This window comes from Vicugna pacos, chromosome 30, assembly GCF_048564905.1.
Source record: "Vicugna pacos chromosome 30, VicPac4, whole genome shotgun sequence".
Lineage (NCBI taxonomy): Eukaryota > Metazoa > Chordata > Mammalia > Artiodactyla > Camelidae > Vicugna > Vicugna pacos.
In genome coordinates, this window is record NC_133016.1 from 21,516,202 (window position 1) to 21,540,331 (window position 24,130).

The 24,130-nt window shown below is 39.3% G+C and overlaps 2 protein-coding genes across 5 annotated transcripts; one reads left to right on the forward strand and one right to left on the reverse strand.

Moving 5' to 3' along the window:
• Positions 1-636: 636 nt before the first annotated feature.
• Positions 637-9,089, reverse strand: ATP5F1A (ATP synthase F1 subunit alpha). Its single transcript, XM_072952290.1, has 12 exons — positions 8,936-9,089; positions 7,287-7,365; positions 6,094-6,263; positions 4,231-4,404; positions 3,972-4,138; positions 3,624-3,772; positions 2,961-3,112; positions 2,624-2,848; positions 1,995-2,102; positions 1,735-1,879; positions 995-1,145; positions 637-858 (listed from the first exon to the last, which is right to left on the reverse strand). Exons 1-12 carry the CDS (start codon positions 8,993-8,995, stop codon positions 777-779), a joined length of 1,662 nt encoding a protein of 553 aa, XP_072808391.1. The 5' UTR covers positions 8,996-9,089; the 3' UTR covers positions 637-776.
• Positions 9,090-11,038: 1,949 nt separating this feature from the next.
• Positions 11,039-22,074, forward strand: HAUS1 (HAUS augmin like complex subunit 1). Of its 4 annotated transcripts, none has more exons than XM_072952293.1 (9): positions 11,039-11,125; positions 12,295-12,469; positions 16,368-16,503; positions 17,708-17,842; positions 18,652-18,775; positions 19,176-19,241; positions 20,270-20,341; positions 20,591-20,638; positions 21,814-22,074. In XM_072952293.1, exons 3-9 carry the CDS (start codon positions 16,391-16,393, stop codon positions 21,862-21,864), a joined length of 609 nt encoding a protein of 202 aa, XP_072808394.1. In that variant the 5' UTR covers positions 11,039-11,125; positions 12,295-12,469; positions 16,368-16,390; the 3' UTR covers positions 21,865-22,074. The 4 variants fall into 4 exon arrangements, with proteins under 4 accessions (XP_072808394.1, XP_072808392.1, XP_006216456.1 ...); XM_072952291.1 differs by having other exon boundaries at positions 11,106-11,194; XM_006216394.3 differs by lacking the exon at positions 11,039-11,125 and adding an exon at positions 11,421-11,517.
• The last annotated feature ends 2,056 nt before the right edge of the window (positions 22,075-24,130 follow it).

Sequence of the window (24,130 nt, forward strand, 5' to 3'; positions counted from 1 at the left end):
TTTCACTCTTGCCCACCCCTACAATCTCTCTACACATCGACATTTGTTTCTCTGGAGAACTTTAATACGTGGATTAAGCTCTTAGATGACAAAAGCAAACTTCAAATTCTTAGTAGAAAATACAGTTAGCTGTCTTTGTGACTGTAGAGTAAGACAGACTAAAAAATGCTAACCATGAAAACTAACTTGATCACATTATAATTAAGAACCACAGCTTATGAAATGTACATTAAAGAAACTACACAATGATACTGACAAGTGCTCACAATTTTATTCAGTCTGATATCTCCTTCTCAGTGTTTGCCCTGATCTTTTATTCTTCACTTAGCTCTTTTTTCATTTCCTTGAGAATTTTACTCACCCTTTCTCACCTCCAGTACCTCTTTATGCAGATTAGTCCTCTGCCCAGAGAAGCCAGTCAGGCTTTTCAACATTATCACATATGAACTTTGCCACATAATTTCTCTTTAATCAATCACAAAGCACTCCAGAATCTTGCGAAGGACCTGTCTTGAATATTACGTAGGCTTGCTGACTTTAATAATATTTAAATAAAAAAATGTTAAGAAACATGTTTACCAATTCCTCAAAGTAATCTCAGTTCTTCTTAAAGAATCAAACTACAGAAAACTAAACTGCCCAGGCAGTACGGAACCTTTATTTTAACGTGATCACTGTACATCTGCAGTACGGCAGTAATCCTTTTACAAATGAACTGATTACTAGACGAAACAATGACAAAACCAAACTGGTATTTGATGTGAATCCATAGGAGTTTAAGCTTCAAATCCAGCCAAGAAGTTTGTAACAATCTCTTTCAGTTTTGCATCTGTCTCTTCTGAGATCTTTCCATCAGTCCTATTTGAAAATAAAAGCAAATCAGTTCTGACCTGGACAAAAATTTTGACTAGCCTAATTACAGAATTCCAAAGAATTTTAACAAGACTTTTTAACTTAAAACCTACAGAAAAGAGGACACTGACTGTGCTCATACCTGATTTTGCCCAGCAGGGCTTGGTGCTGGCTGATAACATGAGACAAGAAAGCAGTCTCAAACTTTGTGATCTTGCTGGGCTCCAGCTTATCCAGGTACCCCCTGACGCCCGCATAGATCACGGCCACCTGCTCTTCAATAGCCATGGGAGCTGAAAAGAAACGAGTGAGCTGCTCAAACAAATGCCACGTTTCCAAAACCAGAGAAACTTACTTTTTCCTCAATTAACATGTCTCTACAGATCGCCTAATTTTACAACTGAGAAACTGCATTAGTCCTCCTGCCCATCTCCCTCCCCGGGAAACGGCTTTTCCTCATATCTGTAAGCCTTGAGGTGTAACCTCTGGGCATAGTCCATGCGCAACTCTGTATCATCTGGCAGCATTTGTATTGTTTTAGGTATAGACAATTTGCTTAAATTTTAGAGGAAAATAATACAGAATAACACTCTTTTAAATCTGGCACCATCCACACTCAGACAGCCCAGGCAGCGGTGATGGAGAGGCACAGAATCTACTGTTTTAATTCCCAAAAGGCATCAGCATACCTCTTTCCCGGTTATTCAGCTCCTAGCGTTTATGCTCAAATTATAAGAACTGTACTTCAAGTAAGTAAAACAGGCATCAAACACACTCAAAAGGCAGTGCCTCTGATGAAAGGTAACAGCACGTCTTACGGTTTATAAGGAGCTACAGGACCTCCCCGAGCCCTAACTTGACCAGAAGAGTAGCCCGGCTCACCATACTGGCCCTGCTTCAGCAGCTCCGTCAGGCGCACACCGCGGCTCAGGAGCTGCTGAGTGGCAGCGTCGAGGTCAGAACCGAACTGGGCAAAAGCAGCGACCTCACGATACTGAGCCAACTCCAGCTTCATGGTACCTGCCACCTGAAACACAGAAATGGTCAACCCACACAATACAAGAAAACCTACCACAACGACACGGGTCACCATATAAATACACTTTGATTTTTAACCTAATGACAAAAGTGATGCAAATTACCTGCTTCATGGCCCTGGTTTGGGCAGCAGATCCGACACGGGACACAGACAAACCAACATTGATGGCAGGACGGATACCTTTGTAGAACAATTCTGTTTCCAAGAAGATCTACAATGTAAGGAAAATACATGTTTATTAGCAAGCTTAAAGAAATCACTTTTCTTCCAAAACTAAGTCACTGCAGCAAAAACTGAAGCCCAAAAACCCTGAGGAAGAAGACTAAGCGTCTTCTTGTGGTGGGTGAAGAGAGCCCCCAAATCATTCACAACCCAAATCAACCTGCATATTCTATTGCTGAGATTAGGAGAGATGCATGAGATAAGGGGAAAAACAGGTATCATATTTATGCTAAAATAGATACAGGTGAAGTGATGTGATCTCTCTAGGATTCACTTCAAAATTATCTAAGGAGGAGAACAGGGGGTAAAAAGAAGGCAAGAATGAAGCACACCATACCATGAATGGATAAACGGGGGAGACACATGGGGTTTCATTACACTATTCTCCTTACATTTGAAACTTTCCTTAACAAAACCTAAAGGGCATTTAACAAATTAGTTTGTAACTACTAGCAATGCCTCGGAATCACCCAAAGCTTCTAATGCTTATTTTAATCATAAAAACAATACCTGTCCATCGGTGATGGAAATGACATTTGTTGGAATGTAAGCAGACACGTCACCAGCTTGGGTTTCTATGACTGGTAACGCAGTCAGGGAGCCTCCACCAAAAGCATCGTTCATCTTGGCAGCTCTTTCTAGCAGACGGGAGTGCAGGTAGAACACATCCCCAGGGTAGGCCTCACGACCCGGGGGTCGGCGGAGCAGCAGAGACATCTGACGGTAAGCGACAGCCTGCAGTACAGAAAAGGGTTGCGAGGTTCCCCAATTAGACACAAGTTACCCACACCAACCATCACTGCGGTGCAAACACACAGACAGATTCTAAAAACACATTTCCTTCGACCTGTTTGGATAAGTCGTCATAGATGATCAAAGCATGTTTGCCGTTATCTCTGAAATACTCTCCCATAGAGCACCCGGAGTAGGGCGCCAGGTACTGAAGTGGGGCGGCGTCAGAAGCGGTAGCTGAAACCACGATGGTGTACTTCATGGCATCTGGGAAAGGAGGAGATTTTAAGTTTTACAAGGTTATTGATACTATGATTTTAAATTAGAAACTGCTATAATAAAAATGATCTAAGGGCTTCACTACTAAGTGATTTATTAGTAACCACAGTCAAACTGCTTCTACTATATAGAAACTAACAGAACCTTACAATTTACTGATGTTTCGTGCTGCTGTTTCACTCTTGCTTTATAGCAATTTACACTAGTAGAAACTTCAGTTCATTAGGAAATAATTATAAATCAGCCTTAATAAGCATCCCATACAAGATCTTGTGATAGCTCACAGAAAAAAATGTGACAATGAATATATGTATGTTCATGTATAACTGAAAAATTGTGCTCTACACTGCAATTTGACACAACATTGTAAAATGACTATCACTCAATAAAAAAAATGTTTAAAAAAATCTTAAAAAATAAAAAAATAATTCCTTAAAAAAGAAAAAAAGAGTAAGCGTCCCAGATAACAGCAGTGAGGCTGAAGTTCTTCATTTAATACCTGCATCTGTAAGTCTCTTCACCAACTGGGCAACAGTGGATCTCTTCTGACCAATAGCAACATAGATACAGTACAGCTTCTTCTTTTCATCAGTTCCATCATTGAATCGTTTCTGGTTAATGATTGTGTCAATAGCAATCGACGTTTTGCTTTAAGAAGAGAAAATAAACATAAATCTTACTAAATACTTCAAAAGATTTCCCAGCCTAAATTTTACTGCTACTAATCTTCATATCCCATTCCTCTCTCTCCAGTACATCCAAATCATTTATCATTCTAGGCCTAAAAAGTAGTCTTTCCACATATAAAATTTTACTTAGAACTTTTAGCAAGCTATTGAGTCTTTACCCAGTCTGTCGGTCACCAATAATCAGCTCACGCTGACCGCGACCAATCGGCACCAAGCTGTCCACAGCCTTAATGCCAGTCTGCATTGGTTCCCGCACAGAGATTCGAGGAATGATCCCAGGGGCTTTCAGGCCAACTCGCCTTCGGGTCTTGGCACCAATTGGACCCTGTGAAACAATAAAAAGAAACTCCAGAACAATCAGTCTGGCCGTTTGTCAAAAGCTATCACCACAGCTAATAAATGTTAAACCTAACCTACCTTTCCATCAATGGCATTACCAAGGGCGTCCACTACACGACCCAACAGCTCCTCGCCAACTGGAACGTCCACGATGGCCCCAGTTCTCTTCACAATATCTCCTTCCTTAATCAGTTTATCATTTCCAAACACGACAACACCGACGTTGTCAGGTTCCAAATTCAGAGACATACCCTACATAAAAGACACAATTGAACATTCATGAAGCTTGAGGGGTACTTCTTCCCATACACCTACACCACACATGAAAGCAGCTAGTGGAAAACAGTAGTGCTATTCTTTTAGATCTGGCTTACCTGAGTATTTTCCCAACAATCTTAAGACTTTTAAAATAGCAACATGTTCCCTTGAACGGTATCACACATTACATTATAAACCTAACGTGTTCCTTATCACGCCCTCTCAGAACTAAAAGCAGCAAAGAAATTGGACAGCTTAAGCTTTTCCCACTGCAGGTACTCTACGGTGGTTTCCGAATTGAGTGTCCAGTATGAAATAAAGTGCTCAACATCAACTGGAAATTTAAGACACACTTGATTTACAACTGTGAGAAGCTCTATAAACAGTTTTAAAAAATTATCAGAACCTCTACTCACCAGGTTAGTAGAAAGTGAAATTTAAAAGCTACCTAATCAATTACAAATCTTCACAATATAATAGTCCTGGGTCATCTCTCCTCATTAGTCATATTTCACAATGGTTAGACTTAAGATCCCTAAATCACGACTGAAGCTAGAAGGCTTGTCCAGGAACCTGAACCTGGTCAGTAAGGAAGCCCTGGAGAACTACTCTGAGTAAACATAGAGGAACATCACTGCAGGTACAGAATCTTTACTCTGTATCTCTGATGTTCAACAGCAGCCACTAACCACATGTGGCTATTAAATTAAATTAATAAATGCCACATTACCACAGCCAGAGAAACTTACTTTCTCCTCCAATTATTAACATGCCTCTAAATATCACCTACTCACTTTCTCAGCAAGAAACTCTACATTTCACATTCAATAGCGTCATATCTATCTCAGTTACCGTATTTAAAACAACACAGACATAGAACATTTCCATCACTGCAGAAAGTTCTATTGGACAGTACTGGTCCAGACTCTTGGATCTCAAAAGCTAAAAGGAAACTTAGAGCTCATCTATTTCAGCCTTTCTTTTCAAAGGCAGATACAGTAAAGATGAGAGGTTAAATTTTTAGCCAAGGCCTTACAGCCACTGATAAAACTTTTGGCTCTGTAGTCTTCCACACTTTTACATACTGGATACTAGCAAGACGACCAAGACGACCTTTTCTCCTGTCTGTTTGATTAGTGGATAATTTACTGCCCTGGTCCGCATGGATATCATGCCCTGCACTCTTCAGAGAACCCATGATTCCTGCAACTTTCATTTCTCATCCCATTGGCCAACTAGGCTCAATCTAGTAGGAAAAAAAAGTAGATCTGTATCATCTGAGAGCGTCTGAGAGCTATACAACTGACTTCTCAGCAACAACAGTCTACTCTTACTGGATACACAAGTCAGTGACTTCCACCTTTCCACCAGAAATGAAATTATCTGACGTTATCAAACGCTTCTGTATAATATCTTAATGGCTATAAAGACCAGGCTCGAACTTCTTAGAAACTGGCTCAATTTTATATTTCAGTTGTAGTGGTTACAATTTATGTGTGTAAATCAGTCCCTCTGAGTAAAAAAATTTGATTTAACCCAAACCCTTTATTCTTTTCATAATCTACAATGACAAGAACAAAACCGAAAAACACTGAAGCAGACTGAGATTCAAAGTTGAAAAAAATTACACCTGTAACTAAGACACCAATGCTAAAAACATCAAAATCTCCTTTTATAATTTACCTTTAAACCTGAAGAAAACTCTACCATTTCTTCTGCTTGAACATTTCTCAGCCCATGTACACGGGCAATACCATCACCAATACTTAAAACACGGCCAGTCTCTTCAAGGTCAACAGAGGTGTCAGCTCCAAGAATACGCTCTTCAAGAATAGAGGACATCTCTGCAGTGCCTACAGAGAGGACAGTTTCGTTACAGAAATAACCTGCTATCAAGATCTTTTCAAAACACATTTCCCCAATAACATAAAAACTATACTTTTGTGATCATAATAATCAACTTTGGTGCTCTAAAATCTAACATACATAATTCTATTCAAAAAGCTTGATACCCACCACTATGAAAATGAACCCAAGAGTCAGAGAACTTCACCAAATGTAAACCAGATTTAGAAGTTAATCAAATTAAGCAATACTCTTGTAATACATATTTTCTATCTTCTAATCCTTTGGTATAATCTCTAGGGAACCTACTTATGTAGATACCTGAATTTTTGGCTAAACTATTAAAAAAAAAAGGTATTTTTAAAATGCAGTGTATTTAAAAAACCAACTGTTAACAAAGTATAAGTACAGGTGCCCCTGCTTTTCAGAAGTTCTCTTTATGTCATTTCACTTTTACAAAAAAGGGTAATTGCTTCTTCACTTTGAGGGGGAAACCTGTGTCTTCCCTTTAACAGGTACCATATTCTTCATCTCATCATGTGGGAAACACTTATCTTTATTTCAAAAGCCCCAACCTACAGTGTCTTCCTATGCTCACCTTTCCACTTCTCTATCACATTTACGTGTGCAAATTGAGACATCCAGGAAAAGGCTAGCAGTTACTGTCTTTGAAAAAGAGATAAAAATTACTTGCTTTTTGCAATGTTTTTTAAGAGAGACAAAAACAAATCTTTCACAGATCATAAAGGGAGTCCACAGCCTGATATACGATGCTATTTCCACCCAAGGGGCATTCATTACCAGAAAAAAAGAAGCTGTACTGACATCAAGAGAGAAATATATAATTACAGCTCATTTTCAACAGAACAAGGGAACCTACCAAGTCAGAGCTAAATGGCACATCACAGGTTAAGAATCTGAGATTCCATGGTAACTAGAGGGGAGGGAGGACTCACTCACAACAGTTACAGAACTTAATTTTTCAGTGACAAGGTAGTAAGCATGGTGTAGACCCAGAAATAATGACCTACCGGTCTTCTGAAGACGAGTGTTAGACGCGTGGAGGTTCCTTGCAGCAATGAAGGATGATCCCAAAGCATTTTTGGAGACCTAGTGCAAGAATATTTTTTAAAACTTGATTTTTTAAAAAGCCTTTATAAATCTAGCAAGCTTAAACAAATGCAGGCTTGGTTTCAGTTATCAATGTAAATATTATACTCAAAATAGTCCCCTTAAAACTGAAAGAGTTAATCACATAGGAAATACTCTCCTTATATGTTAAAATCTGTTATCTGATGCTGTTCCTGGTACACTGTGAGTATGTTATAAAAAGCATATTTTAAGAAGCAACAAAGTATCTTTCTTTTCAAAGGCATAAGATAATATTATTTTGATTTTAGATACATTTCAATTGAGTTGTAGAAATTCTCAATTCAATAAACTGCTTCCTAGAAAGGGCAAATCTCAACAGATTTCCTATTTTAACAACAAAAAAAACTGCAAATGTTACTACAGTTTGGCTAGGAACTAAGAGATATGGCATATGCACTTTTTTGTTGTTGTTTACTGCCTTCAACAAAGCATGCAGCAACCTGGACCCTGACTTCTCCTTCAAGCTATAATGCTGTGGTTGGTCAATGTCAATTCCTTCCTTATAAAGGAGTTGGATGAAATCGTTAAAAATGCTGTTTTGCTAACAGAAATCCAAGATGCTACCAGTGATAGTGTTAGGGCAGTAAAATGGCCAATGTTTATTTCACCTTCCAAATTGATACTACTCTTAAGATGAAAAAACAAGTAAATGTGAAGTGTCTACACAGGACCTAAGGGTTATGATAGTCTTAACTTCAAGGGATGTTAAGTAATGAAGGGCATTGACCTTCAAGGGTATTTTTCAACCTATGCTCTATTTTATTTTACTTCAGTTCACAATCACTAACGACTCCTCAAGGACGAAGTCTTAAAACATGTCAAAGCTCCACAAAGCAAAGTCTTTCTGCCAGACTGAGACAACTTAGAACCTAGCTCTTCAGCTGTCAAGGTATTGGCCACATGAAATACATACTTGCACCTGTACGGTGTTTTCATGATCGTCTCAGTATTCAGCACTGAAAGACCACCTACTGGAAAACCACCTTCATTTATTTATCATTTATCATTCAGAAATCCCCTTTATTTATTGCCGCCTTCTGAACCGACCTCGGGGCAGAGGTGAAATACCGGGGCCCGCTGACCTTCATACAATGTCAGGTTCCCCTAGCTCGCTTCGACCAGGGCTGACAGCAGGGCTTTGACCTTCAGCGAGTAAGTCCCGGGGAATTAGCGGGGCCGAGCCTCGCCCTCCCCGTGCAGGCCTCGGAGAGCTAGCGCCCCAGTCCTGACCTTCATCCCAGGCCCTTCCCGGGCCGCTCTCGGATGAAGACGGGAGACTTCCTGAGGCGCCATCTCTGGGCAGCATGGCGGTCACTGTCTCCTCTGTACCACTCTGCACCCTCTCGCAACGGAGCAAGCAAAACGGGCCTGCCGCCCCCTACCCAGGCCAGCCCAAGCGCCCAGCAAGGCAAGATGGCGCCGCCCGCCCCAGCCCCTCACCCCCCGCGCAGAAAGAGCGCTCGAGGCCGCGCACCACCGCCCGCAGCGGCCGCCGGCCCCCTCCCTCCCTCCGGCCCCTGGCGCTCACCAGCCCTGCCCGCCGAGGGAGGGCGCGGGCCACGGCCGCGGCGACGCGCACGGACAGCATCTTCGCAGGTCCTCCGCAGGTGCTACCTCTGCAGCCGCAGCCTCAGGACTGACTGGGACAAAATGGCCGAACGGCGAGGAAGGTCAATGCAACCGGCCCGCCTGACCCGGAAGTCCCGCCCCGCGCTTTCACCCCCGGACGCAAATCTGCCTGTTGGAGGCGGGGAGGAGCGTGTTACTTTTATTTTAAGTTATCATTTTTAGATTTAAACCTGCAGATGAGTGATTAGACCTTTGCCAGCTTCGGCCCAGGCACTGGTTACACATTTACTTTGATCTTTCGCATTGAACTTGTGGTCGCCCTTGGGAGACCACATGGGTACCGGAACCGGCTGAAAGCAGTTCCCAGGCCCTATCCCGGGAGCAAGATGATGTTGGCGTCACCGCATTACGGGCCGCGGCTGGCTTGACCATCAGAGGGGTTCATGGTGGCAGGTGCGAGGCTACAGCTATTAAAACGGTGCTGTAGCCACAGTAAACTGTTATTCCCCCCGGGCGGGTCGGCCGCATAGCGTTTCCTGCCGACAGAATTAATGCAGATTAAACCGCAGATCGCTGGCCACACCCCAGACCCTCTGAGTCAAAAATTGGGGGCAATCTTAACTTTTGAGAAGCACCCACATCATTCTAGGTGATCCGATACGCGCTCAAGTTGGAGAATCTCAGTTCTTTTAGATTCGATCTGAAAAATCGTATCTACGAATTAAAACAATTTGTTTAAAAATTATAACAAGCCCAAATTTGGATAGAGTGGTTGCCAATCCTGAGACGGATGGTCCATAATTAACAGTCTCACTCTGGACTGGGCTCCGGCTCAAATTTTCCTCTACCAGCAACTACTTTCATGCAGTGGAGACTCTACTTTTTCATTTGAAGTAAAGCGGAAATGATGAAAGTAACTTTCTATACCTACCCAATGAGATCAGGGTGAGACTCCTGTTACCTCCACCGATCTTTTGTGATACTGAGATTTTTGTGATAGTTACAGAATTTGAGGGGAATGTTTGAAATTTTGTGATAGTGGAGACTATTAAGTTTGCCTTCACTTGTTGCTGTTCTGGGAAGGATCTTTCAGTTTCATCCACCAAATCCTAACTTAAACCCCAAACCTTAAATCGGGTAAGGCATATGAATATCTGGGTTGAAACAGTCATGTCCTAAAACATAGCTTGCAAATATATGGTCAGCAATCTGATTCTCTAGTATTCTGCTTCCTTTTCTAGGTGAGCCATGGATAAATATGACAGTCCTCCTGGGAATTAGGAGTAGGAATAGGTAACATTTTGGTTTGTAAAAACAAAGTTGCAGGGATATTTTGTAAAATTTGTAGTGATGAAAGTGGACAAGGGGCATAACTTTTCCCCCATACTCAAGGTGGGTACCAACTTATCTGGAATTTAGTTAATGAACAGATACACATTTGAAACAAAAATTTTAAAAAATTAAAGTCATACAATATGATATTGGCTAGTTAGTAAAATTACCTTGAAAAGAAAAGTTTAATCATTTAGAATATGCTTATGACTTAGGAGAAAGATATTTGGTGCCAAGTCTGACCCAAAACTTGATATTAAACCACACATCACAGAAAGATGAGTACATTGTCTACCTTTCCTAATGTAGCAGTACACTACAGAAGGTTGTGGAGGCAATGTGGCATAATCTGATAAGACTGAAACACCCAATTGGAGTCAAAACACTGGTCTGATTCCAGCCCTACCACCTAATATTAGTCAAGCCATATAATCTGTGTGTGTGTGTGTGTGTCTGTGTGTCTGTGTGTCTGTGTGTCTGTGTGTGTGTGTGGTTTTAATGTGAAAATAGGTAAAATAATGTGTGTCCATCTATTTTGCAGGGTTCCTGTAAGAATAAAACAAAAACAGGAAAACACAGAAAACTATACATTGCGATAGAAATATAAAGAGCCTCTCATAGCATTCACTACAGTGTGATGGAAGGAAAAGAGAACTTTGGGAAAGACAAGGAAAGAATGGAAGAATGTCTGAGTGACAGAGACAATGCCAGCAGTTCTATGATTTAAACTGTTTTAAAACAGTCTCCAACACATTTAGCTATTTGGTACTGGAAACTGAAGTACAAGATTAAGACTGCTGCAGCTCATATTGCCACGGTAAAATAAAAATTTAAGTTAATGCACTCAGTGAAGAAGAAACATTTGCATCCAAAAAACAAGTTTCAGGTATTTTTTTTAAGACGAGTGATTCAAGTGAGAAATAAAAATATAAGAAAGAAAGAACAGCCCGGTTCTAGGCGGCTCTACATCTAGGCTTAGAGGTGACAACGTGCAGAGCGGAGAGGGGAGGTGGCAAGGGAGGAGAGGGCTCAGCGCCTGGAGTCCTGGTAAAAACTACAACTCCCAGAAATCCCGGGCCCCGAAGGGGGCGGGACCAACGGTGTGTGGGCGGGGTCGTCGGGGCGAGTGTCTGGCTTCTCCCGCGAGGAGCTGCTCGAGAAGTGGCGGGAGCGGCGACTATGGAAGCAAAGGAGGAGAAAGAGGCGCAGGTGACGGGGCGGGAGCGGAATTTGCGGCCTCCTGGAAACCGCGTCTCTGACACACCCGCCCCGCCGGCGGGTCTCCTGGGCGCGGCACTTTTACTTTTTCCTTTACCTACTGCGCTGGTCCATCTTTAGTCCCGCCTTGACAATCTGTGAGCCTCTCTCTGCTTAGACCCCCATCCCCAGCCCTGGAAAGGGCGTGCCCCTCCCTTCCCCGGCCTTCCCGGGTGGGACGCGGGCCTGGGGATGGATTGTGGGGCCCTTGGTGCGAAATCTCTCCCAGCTCACTGGAGTGGGACTTCTGAACCCAAACTCACCTTCTAGCCGAGCCTCGCCGTTCACTACTGCTTCCTGCTAGATTTTTCACACCTGACCCGCTTCCGCCTCTCCTCTCGCATCCCAACTCTAGGAGCCTCCCGGGTTTATGGTGTGTAGGGGACAACTCTTTTTTTCCCGACTTTGCACCTATAATCATGCTTTAGCACCTGTATAGAGAGCTTTAAAATCATTGAAGTCATGCAAAATAATAGCCTATACTGCTTTCGTAGCTTTGGGAAAGGATGGATTGTTTTCTGATAATTTTGTTCGTTGTGTTTGCTCACTTTCTATTTCCTGACATCTGGTATCTAACCCTAACCCTGCCTAAAGACAAGTTAGGATGTGAAGTAAATACTATGCCAGAGTATAGAAAGCATTTCATTTGCTACTGATCACTTCTTGGTCATACTTCGTGCCATTGCAATAAACAAGGCTCATGAAGTTTATATTCCTTTTAATGGTTAGATTGCTGCGTGGTTGAAAAAAATATTTGGAGATCATCCCATTCCACAATATGAGGTGAATCCGCGGACAACGGAGATTTTACATCACCTTTCAGAACGCAACAGGGTCCGGGACAGGGATGTCTGCCTGGTAATAGATGACTTGAAACAGAAAGCAAGGGAATATGAATCAGAAGGTGAGATAGATTACATAATTTTGAATAACTAGAGGTAATCAAATTTTATAACTAAAGTATACAAGATTTAGTGTAGACTCCTTGTTAGTTTTGCTTCTTTACTTTACCCAGATTTCTCTTACACTCTGTTATAGTAACAATAAATCGTAAATTTCATTATAGTATATATTTTATTGGTACTTTGTTAGTAAAACAGTGAGCCCTAAGAAAGAAGAGTCTAAGCTTATTAGCCTGTCATATAAGATACCTGTGGTTTTTCAATTACGTATCTTTTGGTCTCTTTCCAGTCTCCATGATTTAGTTATAATGAACCATCAGGACACCTTAGGTGGCAGCCAGGCACTATAAGACTTGAACAAATCATTCTGATACTATGCATTCATGGAATTTCATGAGCATTTTCTGCTGCATATGTAGTTTGAAAAAGTGTATTCAACACACTCATTGTTTTTATAATACAAGCCACAAAAGTAAAAATTAATAAAAAACCTTTTTATGGGTAGGAATATACAAAAGAGAAAAAAGTGAGACCTATATTTTCCCAATAATTAAGCAGGTTTGTGGCATGTGTTACATATGATGTTTTGAATGTAGAGCAACTTATATTGTAATTCTATTGTATATGTACTTTTTTCCCAATTTTCTTTTAAAAATTAACATACAGTAAACTAACTTTTTGTTTTGGTGTACTGGTTTAACACACATGGATTCTGAGAACCACCTCCACACCAAGATGCGGAACAGTTCTGTCACCCCTAAAAACCTCCCCTGTGGTCATCCTTTGTAGTCACACTGTCCCATATGCTTTTAAGCCTAATTTTTAAATGATTTTATTTTAGTAGTTACTAAAATACCGTATGGCAAAAGGGGCTTTGAGTCCAGAAAAATCTTAGTTTACAAAACATTTCTTTTTGCTATAATAGTCTATAATGAAAATGCTAAGGATTTTCAAAGTAAGATCACTTATGTCTGACCTTAAGTCCTTTTTAGGGTGACACATTAAATAGCAAATTTTTCTAGTAATATATACACAGTTTTGACAGAATTTTCCATACTTGGGTATCCGGAAGAGCCCTGCCGCCGTTGACATCCTAACGCTACACGTCGTGGACTTTAATCATTACTCCTCTTTTCTAAGTTTTTCCTCTTTTTAGGTAGCGAAGTGTCAAGGAGAAAACAGAAAACTTAGAACCCTTGTAACAAATAAGATTCATATATACTGCTAAGGAGCTCCTGCTTCCTCAGTTTGTAATTCTAAATTTTGAGTAGTGGGGATAGTGATACTATGCAGGCCGCTGGACTTGAATGATTTTTTAGGCCAAAAATCATTTTGTAGATGCAGTTTTTATTTCTGCACAGCACAGTTCTTTGCAGCATGTACAATTGGAACATTTTGGAAATATTTTCAGGAATTAGGAAAAGGATGTATAAGTTTTGTATGAAGTCTTTTTAATCATGACAAATACAAATGAAATTGCTGAAACCATTCACTCTTTACGCTGCCAATTCTTCAGTTGAGGAGAAAAATGAAAAGAAATTGCCCTGGCTAGAACCTCCAGTAAAATGTATAGATGTGACAGGAAGAGTAGAAATCCTCGTCTTGTTCCTGATCTTAGAGAAAAAGCGTTTAGTCTCCACCTTTAAGTGTGATGTCAGCTGTGGGGTTTTTGTAGATGCACTTTATCAGGTTGAGGAAGTTTCCTTCCAGTCCTGGTTTGCTGAGTGTCCTTCTCATGGAAGGGTGTTGGATTTTGTCAAATGTTTTTTCTGTGTTTGGTGAGATGATCATGTAACTTCTGTTTTTTATTCCATTGATAGGATGTATTATATGAATTGACTTTCAGATGTTGATCCAACATTTATCTATAAAATAAATCCACATTCTTGTGGTATATAATTTTTTAATAGGTTGCTGGGTTCAGTTTGCTAGTTTTTTCCCGCGAACTTTTGCGTCCATACTTATGAGATACTAGTCTGTAGTTTTCTTTCCTTTGATGATGTTTTTCAGAATAATTGGTGAAGAATTGATTTTAATTCTTTATGCCCTTTATAGAATTCAATGGTAAAGCCAACTGGACCTGAGTTATTCTTTGTGGGTAGATACTAATTCAGTCTCTTTACTTTTAGGTCTGTTCAGATTATATATTTGACCTTGAATTGGATTCCGTAGTTAGTGTCCTTTTTGGAATGTGTCCATTTCATCTAAGTTATCTCAATTTGGGGGTATAGTTGTTCATAATACTCCTTTATAATCCTTTTTATTAAGTAGGTAGGTCCGTGGGATATCCGTCCTTTTCTGGTTCTAATAATTTGAGTCTTCTCTTTTCTTCTTAGTCAATCTAGGTGAAGATTTTTCGATTTTCTTGATGTTTTCAAAGAACTCTTTTTTTAACTTATTTTATTAGTTTTCATTCTAATCTTTATTGTTTCTATCCCTTTATTGATGGTCTCTACTTGATACGACGTTGTCATCAGACCTTTTGTGACTTCTTAGTCATGTTTCCTTTACTACTGTGTAATGTATTCATAATGGCTATTTTGAAGTCTCTTCTGACAAATCCAACATTTGGGCATTCTCACAGGCTGTTTCTGTTGTTTGCTTTTTACTGTGGATCATGCATTCTTGTTTTCTGCATTCCTCATATTTTTTGTTGGAAACTGGACATTGTAGGTAATATAGTAACTCTAGGTATCAGTTTCCTCCCCCTCCTCCAGAGCTTGTTATTGTTTTTTTTTTTTTAAGTGAAAGCTGGTTTATTTAGAGAGATACACACGTCACAGAGAGGGGTCTGTATCACTCAGAAGGGAAAATGCTTAGGAGATACACCCTCCATAGGCAGAATGGGCTGTCTCAGAAGGTGAGAGGGAGAGCAACCATGAGGTACAGAGTTGATAGTTTTATGGGCTCAGTAATTTCATATGCTAATGGGTAGAAGGATTATTCCAACTGTTTTGAAAAAGATGTGGTGATTTCCAGGAATTGGGCCCACCCCCCCTACTTTTTGACCTATTAAGGTCAACCTAGAAACAGGGTGTATCATGAGACTCAACGTCTGCTGGAAGTCAAATCTTCCGCCATCTTGGTTCTAACCAGTTTGTCCTGTCCTCAGTGGCTGTGTCATTCCTTCAGTGGTTGTGCCCTGCGCCCTTCACTCCTATTTCATTCCCTGCTCAAAGACTTTATTCCCACAATCTTATGGGAGTACAGAGGGGCAATGCCTTGGTTTTCTGTAATTATTGCTGTGTTCTTATTTATTTAGTGGCTGACTAGATTACTTTAGTGAAGTCTGTTTACCCCTGCAGTGTTAAGCCTCTGATGTTGCTCCTCAGGGAGGCACATACTTGACTGTGCCCACAGTCACCCTGGGATGACAGTCGTTGTGACTGTCTTCCCCTCTTTTACTGTCCAGATCTAGCTGTAGAGTTCCAGTAATTGACAGCTGACTATTGTTTTCAACAATGCCCACAACATTTCAACGATGTAGGGCAAATTGCTCCACAAACTAATCCAGTCAAATTCTGGCACTCTGAAGGGAATGGTTGCTGAGATCAGTGTTGAGTATTTGTTCTGACCCCAGGATGTCTCCTCCGGGAAGCCTCATTTTCTGGCCCTCCCAGGCGGACTAGCTGGCCTGCGGTGTAACCTGTGTATGGTTGCCAGGGCTTCGTGGTTGGACAGTTGGAAAATGATGACCAAGGAGTATGAGATTTCTTTTTAGGATGATGAAAATTTTCCAAAATTATTTTATTGATGGTATTCAATTCTGAATATACTAAAAGCCATTGAATTACATGTGGGTGGGTGGATTATATAATACTTGGAAGATTTCATTAAAGCTGTTAAAAATTAAAATACAACAAAGATCTTTGTCACCATAGAACTTTTATATCTTTTCAGCCAAGCATCTTCAAGACCTTCTAATGGAGAGTGTGAATTTTTCCCCTGCCAACCTCTCTAGCACTGGTTCCAGGTATCTGAACGCTTTGGTTGACAGCGCAGTGGCCCTTGAAACAAAGGATACCTCACTAGCTAGGTAATTCTTGTGACAGTTTTAATTTCTGTAATCATGTATGCTATAAGGTCATGACCTCAGGACCTTTTGTTTCACAGAGTAAATCAAATTAATAATATATGCAGAAACACTGAATTTAGTTAACTTCTTATTGCTAGTATGTATAATTAATTCATATAAACTTGGTATTGGCTAAATTTTAATGTTTTCTGCTTTCAGGATTAGGTTTTTGAAGGCTGATTCTCATGTATATTTGAAAAGGGGTTAGGTATCACTTACACTGTTCCCATAAACAGCAAGAAAAGCAGTAGATGAAATCATCTGGTTGAGCGTAGTGATTTGGTCATGTCCCTACCCTACTGGTTAGAGTAAGTTAAAGATCTTCGTTCTTCATGACAGGCGTTTTACCTACATAATGACATAATTCTTCCAATAACCTTAAGGGGAAACTGAGGCTCAGGAGCAGTGGACTAAATGATTTCTCTGAGCTAGTAAATGGCAGAGTTGGGTCAGACTCCAAAGTCCATAGAACTATCACCGGTGGCCACATCTTAGCTGGAACTCATACAGCTTGTAAGCAGAGAATTGTACAGCCATTCTGCTTAACTGCTAATATAAGCCTTGGAATTTCTATATATGCTTAAACAGTAGAGTTTTAGGTATAAGAATATGTAGGCTGTCTGGCAGCAGAATCTAGACTTGAATTAAGCCAATTCGGCAGACATCAAATACTAATTATATTCTAGGCACGTAATATATATAACTATGTATATAAAACTTGTATGTAAAACTCCGTGTGTATGTATCTATACATATATAACTATACAGATCGACACTGAGGAAGCAGAAATGAACAGAATAATAAATGCCAGCAAGGACGGTCTCTGCTCGTAGTACATTAGGAAAGATGGATATGTAAAATTATAACGTAGTGTGGCAGCTGAAACAGTGCAGGAGTGTCCAGGCTGTAGCCAGGAAGCACAGAGGAAGGGGTAGTGAATTCCAGAATGGGAGTCAATCTTATTTGAATTTTGAAGGACAAATGGAAATTTGCCAGCTGAGGAAAGCTATTCCTGGCAACGAGAATAGTGTCTAAAATAGCACAGACGTGTGAAACAGCATGGTTAAAGAAGAATCACAGAGAAATAAAATCACTTGTAGAAATCAGGAATAATTGTAATTATTGCCCTTAATGTCCGTTTATGTGATCAGATTCTTCTTTTAGTTTTATCCCTGCAGTGAATGACTTGACCTCTGATCTTTTTCGTACCAAATCCAAAAATGAAGAAACCAAGCTTGAATTGACAAAACTCGAGAAAAATCTAACTGCAACTTTAGTATTAGAAAAATGCCTACGAGAGTAAGTAACTGAGTTTGAAATGATGACAATTTTTATTATAAAGGCAGTAACGGGACATTGTAAGATTTAGTTCTGACATCAGATAGGATTTAAAACAACACACTAGGAATGGGAAGATAAAATGCTTGTTTAAGTACAAAGTGACCTGGGTGAATGTAGGGTTGGTTGGGTACATACTTTTACCTTTTATTTTATACAGTTTTTTTGCTCTTTTTCACAAATAAACTATAATTTTCAAAATGTATGATTTTTTTCCTTTTAGCTTATAAACTATGGTGCAATTTAAAGTCACGTTATACTTTGTCACCCTTTCTTATTGGCGCTGTGGTATCCCTGTTGATGCTCTGGACCTTCCTTAAGTCCCTGTGACCCCAGAGATTAGATCAGGAGTATGTATATGCACACGTACTTTGATAGTGTCTAAATTTATCCAATAAATATTGACTGTGTATACAAGGCACTGTGTCATGTAACATTTAGGAGAGAGTCCTTTGGAACCTCCATAATTCAAATTGGCTTTAGGATCTATTAAGTCACTTCTTTGAGCAGCAGACTTAACTTTCTCCAAGAATAACTGGTATATATTAATCTTGAAATTATTCAGTATTTCTGAGAAAAATCCCAGATGGCAACACAGAGAGAAAGGTGACCTGGAAGAGTTCATGGTATCTAGTCTGGGATAGAAATTTTATGGTAGAAAATCCAGCAAGTATGGTATCTACTCTTGGCTGACCCAAAAAGTAGGAGAGCTTCTTTTTAATAATAATTTCACTGAGAAAAAAAAACGCTTTCAACTTTACTGTTTAAAGGGATCTCAAGAAGGCAGAGTTGCATTTGTCTACGGAACGGGCCAAAGTTGACAGTCGTCTTCAGAACATGCATTTCCTCAAAGCCAAGTCAGAGGAGTTCAGATCTGGAATCAGAGCTACAGAGGTTTGTGTGAAGGACTGAATATATTTAGCTCTCTTCAGATTCCTTTTTGACTTTCATCCTCACAACTAGGCAGTATTATTATTCCCTTTTTACTGACAAGGGAACTGCAGAGGAACTAGGTCACTTGCCCAAGGTCACACAGCTACTGAGCAGCAGACCCCAGTTCAGATGCAGGCAGCCAGGCCCCGAAGCTGAGGCTCTTAAGCACTGTACCCATCTTGGCACAAACCTGACTGTCTGAAAGAACTCATGTGCAATGTCGAAGTGCTTATTAGAAGGAGGTATAGTTTTTCATCTATGATGTGTAGCTTCTCTTTACTGTGTTAGATGTTGAAACTATTTCATGATGGTCGCTGGCAAAATAATGTTTTAAACTGAGCTCTCTCTTTTGGAATTGTAGGAGCAGCTTAAAGCCAGAGGAATGGATGCTTCTCTGTCTCATCAGTCACTGGTCGCCCTTTCAGAGGTGAGCTCACTGTAACTTACCAACTTAACTTTCTTTAAAATCTTAACGCAGAATCTGCTTTTTCATTTGTTTCTTTTTGTAGAGCTTTGTTCACTACTGGCCTGATTTCTTTTCCTTTACCTCTGTACTTTATGTTCACCAGTATTTATATCTTTATTACTTGTCTAGCTGGATATATTTGTTGTCAACATATGTTTAGTTTCCTTTACTTATTACTATGTGCTAGAAACGCTTTACTGGATGCAGTTGTATGTTATTATTTATTGGACAAACGTATTGAGGGACTTTGTGCTAACTATCTAGGTCCTCCTCTTTCTTCCCTTTCAGTGTATAGTAAAAATGCAAGACGCAAACTCCTGAGGAGTACAATTCTGGGGTTTTAGGTTGTAAAAGGGTTTTATCTATTTTTGTGGGAAGAAGGAGAAATAGAGGGTTTTGGTGTTTTTTCTTTGTTTGTTTGTTTTTGGTTTGTTTGGGGGGGTTGGTGGGTTTTTTTCTTTCTTTTTTTTTTTTTTTTTGTGGTTGGGTGAGGTAATTAGGTGTATTTTTTATTTACTCTTAGAGGAGGTACTGGGGATTGAGCCCAGGACCTCATGCATGCTAAGCATGTGCTCTACCTCTTGAGCTATACCCTCCCCCCAGAGGGTTTTGTTTTATTTTCTTCGTTCTTAAGATTTTTTTGTACTCTGGTTTTTGGAATCTAAAATTGATAATTCATAAATATGTATTTGAGACTCTTAATTCTTCCATGATGTCCTAATTCCTCTTAACCACATTATTTTGTATTCCTAGGCAGCATACTTAAATCCTATTCTTAATAAATGGGAGTATAGCTTTCTTATTTTAGCATCTTCTGAGGATTATTTCCATTTGTTATCTATTTGCCTTTGAAGCTCTTTATTTGATACATTATTTAATATACCCTAATGTTAATTTATGCTTTGTCATGTTTTATTTCAAAAATGGACAGTGTTTAGTTGTATTATGACTATCTCTGTTACTCTGTGACTCTTTTTTTTCACCCCTAGAAATTGGCAGAACTAAAACAACAGACTATACCTTTGAAGAAAAAATTGGAGTCCTATTTAGATTTAATGCCGGTAACTATTTTTATGAATTAAAAGAAAAAGTCATCTCCTCCAGCTTTCCTCAAGGGCACTGAATGATCATGAAAGTACCAGGTCCATATTTAGGGACTTAAGGTCTGGGCTGAATTTCAGTATTGTGTGTACATTGGATATGCTTTCTGTGGGGTTTTCTGCCTTTTGAAAAGGATTGTTGTATTTTTTTTCCCCTTGAGTCCTAGTTGAGCTAACATAACCTTTCCTTATTTTATGTTTCTTTAAAAGAATCCATCTCTTGCTCAGGTGAAAATTGAAGAAGCAAAGCGAGAATTAGTAAGTAGTTCCATTTTTTCTAAAGATTTTTAAAAAATAAATGTTGGTAAAGCTAAAAATCTCTCTTCCTCCTCCTTCTTTCCTTCCTACTCAGAGGTAAACCAGTTGTGTATCCTTCCCATGCCTCTTTTAATACTTTATTGGTATATATGTGTATCTTTTCCATAAAAAATACATAGTCGTCTTTTAAAAATTTGTAAAGAGTTTTGTGGATGGAAAAGGTTGGTTGAGACACAGAATATTCTAGACAAAAGAAATTAACAAAAGCATGAAGGCTAAAAAATGGAGAACTTTTCCAAGCTTTGGCAAGTGATACAGTCCAGCTGCCTAGGAGTATGCAATGGAAGATAGGGCTGAGGAAGGTCAGCTGGTCTGTGAGATGAAGGACCTTAAATATAAAGAGGGTTGAACTTGGAGGCTATAGGGGACAATTCTGTGTTTCCTTGTCTTTTAAGTTAAAGAGAAATGTGATCAAAGCTACGCTTTTTGATCAGGCCAGTCCTTTAAGAAGATTATTCTGGAATAATATAAGGTGTATAATAGTACAGGATGGATTAGAGGAGGGAGAAAGAAAATTGCAGAAACCAGTTGGGCTATTTAGGCCAGAGGAGAACAGTGGTGAAGAGACTTAAAAAAGAGTGATGTCAGAGACACTGTGGAAGGTATGTTGCCTAAGGAATAAAGGTTGGAAAAATCTATTCATGTATCACTAGACTCATTCATCTCTCTTCAGGGTTTTGTTTTTTCTTTTTTCCCCTTTAGATGTTTGTTAGAATCAGGAGTCTGAAAACTTTTGGGGTGTGGGAAGGGGGAGAGATGTAAAAGGAAAGAATAGCTCAAAGCATATTTAATATTTGTAATGGTTTTTTTTAATTTCTGTTTTAATGCTTTTCCTTTTTGCTTTTCTTATTTTATTTTACTTTATTATTATTATTTTTATTTTATTTTTATTTTTATTTTTGCAGGGGGGAGATAATTAGATTTATTTATTTATTTGATTTTTCAGTGGAGGCACTGGGGATTGAACCCAGGACCTCAGGCATGCTAGGCATGTGCTCTACCACTTGAGCTATACCCTCTCCCCTTGCTTCTCTTATTTTAAATAATGTTAGAAGTTAGAGCACCTTTTTTATGTCCTTATTTATAATAGTTATGGTGTTTCTTTCTCCCTTTAGGATACCATTGAAGCTGAACTTACAAAAAAAGTCAATATGATGGAACTGTGACCAGAGCCAAGTAAATTTCATCTTTCTTAACAAAGTAAATTGAATAGGACTTTAAAGAATCATTTCCTCATGCCATTCCTTAATAATCCAATTTCTGTGTTCTTCGAGGAGATAATAATATCATATTGACAGAATAGTGGTTTCTGGTTGTATATTGCATTTTTATGCCCAAATTCATAGTTTTCATATTAAAAAAAATTGTTTTTTCTATGTTGCTGGTGATTAAATGCCCTTCAGTAATTCTTTTAGGTCAACACTACAACAGTTGTCATGCAGTCACTCATTAGTTCAGCTAAGTGAACAGGAAAGATTCTGCAGCTTCTGTTACGTTTCTCCCACTCTTCCCCCTCCTGGGATTTGCTGTCATTCTTTCTGATCAGCTCACCTGCCTACCTCCAAATGTTAATATATGCAGGAATTTAGTTTATGAGAAAGATGACCTTTTAAATCGATAGTAGAGAGATGGATAATTCAACACGTGGTGCTAGATCTTTACTTCACACCTTATGTCAGGATAATCCCAAAGGATCGAAGATTTAAATATTTAAAAAAAAAAGATAGTAAAAGAAATCATGGAGGAGTTTTAATGTTGTGATTTTTTAAGTACTCACAGTGTCAGAAATATTTGACCAATATTCCAGAGCCATAAGTAAAATGATTGAAATGTTTGAAGTTTTTGAAATACTGAAACTTCCATAAATAAAATCAAACCATGACAGATGTGGTGTAGAGAAGTGAGAGAGATTTTTCACTGTGTACCTTTTGTACTTTTGAGAATTTTTTATCATGTGATCAAGAAGCAATTAGTTTCTTAAAGATTATCTAATTGAACTTAAAAATTTCCTTTGCCACATCCAAGATCATGATCATTCCTCCAGTGAAGATATACAGATGCCCAATAAGCACATGAAAAGATGCTTGACATAATTATCAGAGAAATAAAAATCAAAACCACAGTGAGATACTATCTCATACCCACTGAGATGGAGAGAATGAAAGAGACAGATAATAGCAAGTGTTGGTGAGGATGTGGACAAATTGGAACAATGAAAAATGGTAGGATCATTTTGGAAAACAGTTTGGCAGGATCTCAAATGACTAAATATCAAGTTAACCATATGACCCAGCAGCTCAGCTTCTAGATATATACCCAAGAGAAATGAAAACACATGTCTGCACAAAAATTTATACACGAATGTTTGCAGCAGCATTATTCATAACAACCCAAATGCCCATCAACTGATGAATGGACAAACAAATGTGGTATATCCATACAATGGAGTATTACCTAGCCACAAAAAGGAATGAAGTACTGAGACATGCTACAACATGGATGAACCTCGAAACCATTATGCTAAGTGAAAGAAGCCAGGCACAAAAGGTCACATATAGGAGTCCACTCATGTGAAATGTCCAGAAATACATAGAGATAGAAAGCAAATAGACAGTTACTTAGGGGTGAGAGGTTGAGGGATGGGGGTAATAGCTAAAGGATACAGAGTTCCTTTTGAGATGATGGCTGCAAATGTCTGTGAAAACCATTGAATTACACACTTTAAATGGGTGAATCGTACGGTGTATGAATTATATCTCAGTAAAGCTGTTGAAGGAAAGGTATACAGATGAAAAAGGAAGAAGTAAAACCATTTTTATTCACAGATGGAGTTAGTGATGAGAGCATCCATCCGAGAAAGTTAGGGAAAAAAGAGCAAAATAAGCCCAGAAAAGCTAGCAGGAGGGAAAAATGAAGATAGGAGCAAAAATTAATGAAATAAAATAAATACAATGGAGAAGATCAGCAAAGCCAAGACTTGGTTCTTTAAAAAAAAAAAAAAAAGGAAATTTGCCATGTTGTATAAATTTTTAAATGTATACGTTTTATAATTAATTAATGTAATTAATGTCTTCTTATCTCCAGAATCTAAAATGAATCCCCTTTGGTTATTTGTTCCAGTAAAATTTGGGGTTAAAAAAAAAAGGCTGATCCAGGAAGCCAGGAAACCTGGGTCCAGAGGGCAAAGAGAAGTGGACTGGATGATGGAGGAGTCAGGGACATGGCTCAGGCCACCATCTCTCTGTTTGTATTGATGTGTGACAGGGAGGATGTGAGGTGTGGGCGAGCAAGCATCTAAAGCAGCCCATAATTAAATTTTCTTGCTCTATTTCCACGTCTAGTTCTCTAACCCGCATATTTCCTGGGAACATCAAATATACCCACATGTCTGGAGTACGTGTGTGAGAGGGGGGCCTCTGTTCTTTTGTCTTA